The following is a 5,712-nucleotide window of genomic DNA, read 5'->3' on the forward strand; positions in this document are numbered from 1 at the left end:
CTTTCAGATCCTTCGCTGCTCTTTTAAATGTTAATGCGTTGTCGCTATAAATTGTGGTCGGAATTCCTCTTCTAGCCACGAATCTCCTCAAAGCCAAGAGTAACGATGCAGTGGTCCTAGAGGATACTAACTCGAGGTGTATTGCACGAGTAGTCGCACAAGTGAAGAGAGCAATGTACGTTTTAGCACATTGTCCCTTTGAGCTGGCGAATAACGGCCCCGCGAAGTCGACTCCTACAACCTGGAATGGGTGTCCCTCTTCCACCCTGTCCCGTGGTAGTGGAGCTACTGGAGCCGTCGCTGGCTTTGCGCTGAACCGCCGACAGGTCCGGCATTGAGCGAGGACCTTCTTCACGATTCTTCGTGCTCCTGGCAGCCAAAACCTTTCACGTAGTTCTGTCAATGTGGCCTGCAGGCCCCCGTGTACTGTTCTAAGCTGTGTTGCAGTGACCAGCAGCTTAGTGTACGGGTGGTCTCCCGATAAAAGGATAGGGTGTCTTACGTCTTTTGTCAAGGTAACTTGATGAAGTCTGCCTTGTATGCGCATGATTCCGGTTTCATCAAGAAACGGCTGTAGATCACTTATTTTAGATCTTGTAGCAATTCTCCCAGTTTGTATTATCTCGTGTATCTCCTTATCGAAGCATTCCTTTTGAGTGTGTTTAATCCAGAAAAGTTCCGCATCCGTAATCTCTTGTGTAGTCAATGGTAGTTCAGCCGACCCATTATTCTGGCGGCAATTGTGCACAAATCTTTTAACCCAAGCAGTTACCCGCAACATCTTGGTGTAGCTGCTGAAATTTTCAATCGCCAAAAGCGCAGCTTGTTCATGTACAACAATCAGTAGCGTTTCGGTTCGCTGCTGTTTCTCCCCATCAATGTCTTCAGGGTTCTCTACGGGTGCACTAACTGGCCAGTTTCGCTGTTCGAGGGCAAGCCATTCCGGCCCTGACCACCATACCTGTTGAGTCTCTAGCTGTGCTAGTCTTTCCTCTAGTGAGAGCGTCGGCTGGGTTCTCGTAACCTGGGCAGTGGTGCCAACTGGACGGATCACTGAGTTCTTGTATTTCTGCCACCCTATTGCACACAAAGGGTTGCCACTCGGTTGCCAATCCCTTAATCTAGCCAAGTGTTATAGTAGAATCTGTCCAGTACCATATTGTAACGGTGTGGCCCAACAATGAGCTACGAAGATATGTAGCAATGCGTGCTCCCAATAGCGCTCCCATCAGTTCTAATCGTGGAAGGGTTAGTGTCTTCAGTGGAGCAACTCTAGCCTTGGAAAATATCAGATTCACGCTGACTTCTCCTTTCCTGTTCACTGCACGGAGATATGCGCAGGTACCATACGCCAGAGGGCTAGCGTCGGTGAAGATGTGAATCTCCAGCTCGCTTTCACCTTCGACACCCAGCAGATATCTCGGCGTCGTGATTTGTGGTAATTCCGTTAAATCGGCGCACCAGGATTTCCACTCTTGCAAAAGAGCCTCTGTCAGAACCTCATCCCATCCAAGTCCGCATGCCATATACGTTGAAATAAAATTTTCACTCTTATGACATACGGCGACAGGAAACCGAGGGGATCGAAGATCCTAGCCGAGGCTTTGAGTACGGAGCGCTTTTTGTTCAGATTTGTAGAAAGTATCTCCAAGAGATGATCAGCAGAGAACTTGAAATGATCCGCGTTTTTATCCGACACCAATCCCAATATCTTGGTGACCTCGGGGGACTTAAATGGCTTATTTTCGGATGAATGATCGACGTTATCCGCTCTTTGATCAAAGAGTTTCTGGAGTTGAGAAGAATTGGTGTTCCACTTTTGCAGTTCCATGCCTGCTTCCCTGAGTAAAGTCAGTGCTCCGTCAGCGAGTCGCTGTGCCTCCTTAATGTTCGCTGCTCCAGTTAGCAGGTCGTCCACGTAAAAGGATCGGAGTAAAATAGTTGCGATGTCGTTGTTGGGTCCACCCACGTTTTGCAAGTGATGCTGTATCGTAGCCCCGAGTAGGAAGGGACTGGAAGTTGTTCCAAAAGGAACCCTCGTCATGCGCCACTCTTTCGTGTTTGGCAGTGGCTCGTTGGGTTTGGGTGTATTTTCAAACCGAAGAAACCGGAGAGCGTCCCTGTCACGCTCCGAGATGACTATTTGTAAAAATGCCTTTTGTATATCTGCTGTGATGGCCACCTTCTGCATTCGAAATCTGAGTAGGACGGGCAAAAGCTCCGTGTTGATCGTTGGACCCTTTTCAAGGTGATCATTGAGAGATCCGGTGTTTGCTGCATGGGAAGATGCGTCGAATACTACTCTAAGTCTAGTTGACTCCGAGTTAACTCGAATTACTGCTCGGTGAGGCATGTAATAAACGTGCCTGTAGGTTGATGCATTTAATTCTATCTCTTCGGCGTGTCCATCTTTAAAGTAACTACGTATTGCTTTGTCATACTGGGCGATAGAGCCATCTTGTGAGAGACGGCGTACAAGACTTCGGAGTCTGGTTTTGGCAATCATGTAATTATCTCCAAGGGTCGTTTTTGTCTCCTTCCACGGCAACGCGACCTCGTACCGACCGTTCTTTTGTCGGATGTTTTCCTTGAATTGCTCAAACACCTTTTCTTCCTGTTGTTTCTTATCCATAGGTTCATCCACGATTCCAATGGTCTCCAGTTCCCAGAAATGTTTTAACGCTGCATCATCTTCTTCGTCAGCCCCTCCCACGTTCAACACGCACACCATCAAATTTGTGGTATTATCTGATAAGACACTCACTGTGCTCGTTGGACCCTGAAAGGTCCATCCCAAAGTCGTTGCGATGGCTACTAGCCCGGTGTTGCAAGGTGAGCGGCGTGTCTCGCCGGTCAACAATTTCCACATCTGGTCCGCTCCAATTAAAAGGCTTATGCCCGCTTCCACTCGAGTCGATGGAAACATCAACTTGTCGGCGATGTCTCCTGGAATAGTCTTGAGAAATGTGTGCTCTACTGGAGTTTCTATGATGTTTTGGCAGATGAAAGGCACGACGACTGCTTCTAAGACATGATCCGCTGTCTTATATTGGCCCCTAATATGGATTCTAACTACGGTGAACTTCTGCCTACACCTGTTTGAGTCACTGCAAGCAAAGGTGTTGAGTTGCATGATACGTTCCCCGACAACCTTCAAATTAAGCTTTCTAGCCAAGTCTTCCCTGATGAAAGTCTTTTGGCTCCCTCCGTCGATAATACCGCGGATGTAAGCTTGGTTCAGGCCGGTTCCAACCCAGCTTCGGAACGTTTGTAATAGGACGCTCGGAGTATGTACTGTCGGGGTACTACCGGCGGTAAGAACGTTGGCAGTCTCCTGAACGGTTGATAAAGCTTCCCACGCCGGGTTACACATTGAGGTGACATGTCTTCCCCTGCACCCGGTACATCTCTGTTGACTACGGCAATCCCTTGATCGGTGACCTCGCTTCGTGCAACGAAAGCATCTAATGTCTTGCGCTAGCATTTTCTTTTTCTCATCTAGTGTGATATCCGATGGACAATCACCGGTACGGTGAGTTCGGTAGTTGCAAAAGAAGCAGGTGTTGTCTGTTCCCCTAGTGTGCAACACCAACGTTGATGGTGGATTGGCGCCTTGCCTCTGATTTTGAGCCACTGTTGGCACGGTTGTCGGCCTTCGCTCGAGTGGCGATGACTGTTCTCTGCTCTCTATCTCCACGCGCATAAAACGCAAGAGTTTATCCAACTCCTCATTTGAATCTGTTGGCGAAGGCGAGACGTCATCTAACGGTTGTCCATCGTCAGTCGTTCCGGCTCTTTCTCTCCCGTTGATTGGAACTCCAAGCCCTATCCCGTATCTTTTGAGTCGATGGTACTCCACCAGTATATCGGTTGGGAGGTTGGACAGGAGTACGTCCATCATCATAGTAGAATACGTTGCACTCGAAACGCCTAGAGCACGCAAGCCACGAATGTTGGTCTGGACGTGGTCGTAAATATTCCTTAGTCCTCGTACATCTCGATCTGACTTCACCATTGGTAGGCTTCGCAGTCTTTCGAGGTACTCACGCTGAATGCGCTGCTTGTTCCCGAAGCGTTCGGATAGTATTTCTATGGCGTCCTTGTAGCACTCTGCCGTTGTTTGTAGCCCGGAGATAGCACTGGCAGCTGGCCCACTCAGCAGGGAGCGTAGATATTGGAATTTGTCTCCCTCCGTGAGTCTGGTGTTACGGTGAACGGCAGTTTGGAATTGCTCCCAGAAGGGCTGCCAGAGGGTAAGCTCACCTTGATACTGCAGTAGTTGTAGTTTAGGAAGTTTCACGCCCGTGGCCTGGGGTATGACTCCGTCACCGTCGTCTCCCACCTGGTAAATGGCTGGTGCTGCCGGTTGACGCTCGATTTTGTTGCGTACCTCACTGAGGGCTCTTGCTACTTCATCTTCGTAGTCTGCCACCACAGCAACATAGTCCGCTTCGAGGTCGGCATCGGTGATCAGCGGCTCAATCTCTTCGTTGACCTTGCGGAGTTCCTCGTTGCTGGCGATCAGCCTGTCTCGTAGGTTCTTCAGGGAGTTGATGTCAAGGGTTGTTGAATGGAGCGCAGTCGTGATATCGGTAATTATCTTCGTGTTCTGGCTCCGTCGAACCCTCCGCTTCGTCTTCAGCCGATCCATCCTGATGTTGATTCCTCACTTCCAAAGGTCCCGGGTTTCTTGCACCATTAATGTTGCACATATAAGCTCTCTATTTCGTCGACTGATGACTTTGTCGGTGACCTTGTGAGGTCGACTCGTCAAAGACAGGACAACCGACTTCGTTGGGAACCTTCGTTTTACTGACCTAATGGCTCCCCTCGCGCCAGCTCCTCCCCTCACCTTCTTCTTCTTTGTAAGCGGACAAGAGTCTTATGCAGTCCCTGTTCAGTTACAATTATTTTACAGTCTATCTATAGATAGACCACAAAAAGATGTGCGCAAGGTACGTCAGTATAGCCACTGTTATCCCTTAACGAACGCGCTAGTTAAAAATCAAATAATTATTAACGACTATACATATATTAAGTGGCTACCGCTTTATAAAAGGAGCCATTCAGAGTAAGGAGAGAATAATATGCGTTACTTTAAAGTTGAGGTAACCCGTTCCCTCCGAATCGCAGTAACCAGTAATGTGTCATAGTTACTTTTTCAGTGAGTCAAGAGGAACGGAACACTCTCAACAAAGAGGGGTTGTAGTGACCGTGCCATATAAAACACACCCCTGAACTACAATTCGACGGCTTGATAGTCGAGCGTGATTAAACTAGCTAATGCACGGCGTACAAGACTACAGGAAAACACTCGCGGTTTTGTTGGCCCTGTTGCAAAACCTCAGTGTTCTTTTTCTTTTCTTCTCTCTATTCGTTGATACGTTCATCAGCGATTTAGTAGGTTATATCGCCCAGCTATCAAGCCGCTCGTAAAACTTGGTTTCGTCAGTGCGACGTCAGTGGACGGAACGTCGAGAAGTAGTTTCGGGGTGTTATATATAAGACAAGGGGTGTAAGTACTACTTTTTTAATAGTCAAGCTAAAACGGAATGTTTGCAGTACTTACAATGGGGTCATGGTCCGAACGTTAAATGGAAAGTTGCGACTGGTTTTGATATTAAGTTGTGAGAACCTCGCGAAGTGCACGGAATCCGAAAAGGGAATCAGCGGAAAGACAATACATGACAATCTATGTTTTTAAAGGAATCG

General features: G+C 48.1%; 1 protein-coding gene across 1 annotated transcript; it reads right to left on the bottom strand.

Annotated features, from left to right (window-relative positions):
- Positions 1-2,388: 2,388 nt before the first annotated feature.
- LOC121837829 lies at positions 2,389-4,651 on the bottom strand. Its single transcript, XM_042293656.1, has 2 exons — positions 2,566-4,651; positions 2,389-2,489 (listed from the first exon to the last, which is right to left on the bottom strand). The coding sequence occupies exons 1-2, from the start codon at positions 4,649-4,651 to the stop codon at positions 2,389-2,391; spliced, it is 2,187 nt and encodes a 728-aa protein (XP_042149590.1).
- Positions 4,652-5,712: the final 1,061 nt, after the last annotated feature.

This window comes from Ixodes scapularis, unplaced genomic scaffold (assembly GCF_016920785.2).
Source record: "Ixodes scapularis isolate PalLabHiFi unplaced genomic scaffold, ASM1692078v2 PGA_scaffold4__175_contigs__length_147842914, whole genome shotgun sequence".
NCBI lineage: Eukaryota > Metazoa > Arthropoda > Arachnida > Ixodida > Ixodidae > Ixodes > Ixodes scapularis.

Coding starts and splice junctions, on each gene's coding strand:
- LOC121837829 (XM_042293656.1), bottom strand. CDS start 4,651: ATGGATCGGCTGAAGACGAAGCGGAGGGTTCGACGGAGCCAGAACACG. Junction 2,490..2,565: donor AAACATCCGACAAAAGAACG/GTCGGTACGAGG, acceptor TGCCAAAACCAG/ACTCCGAAGTCTTGTACGCC.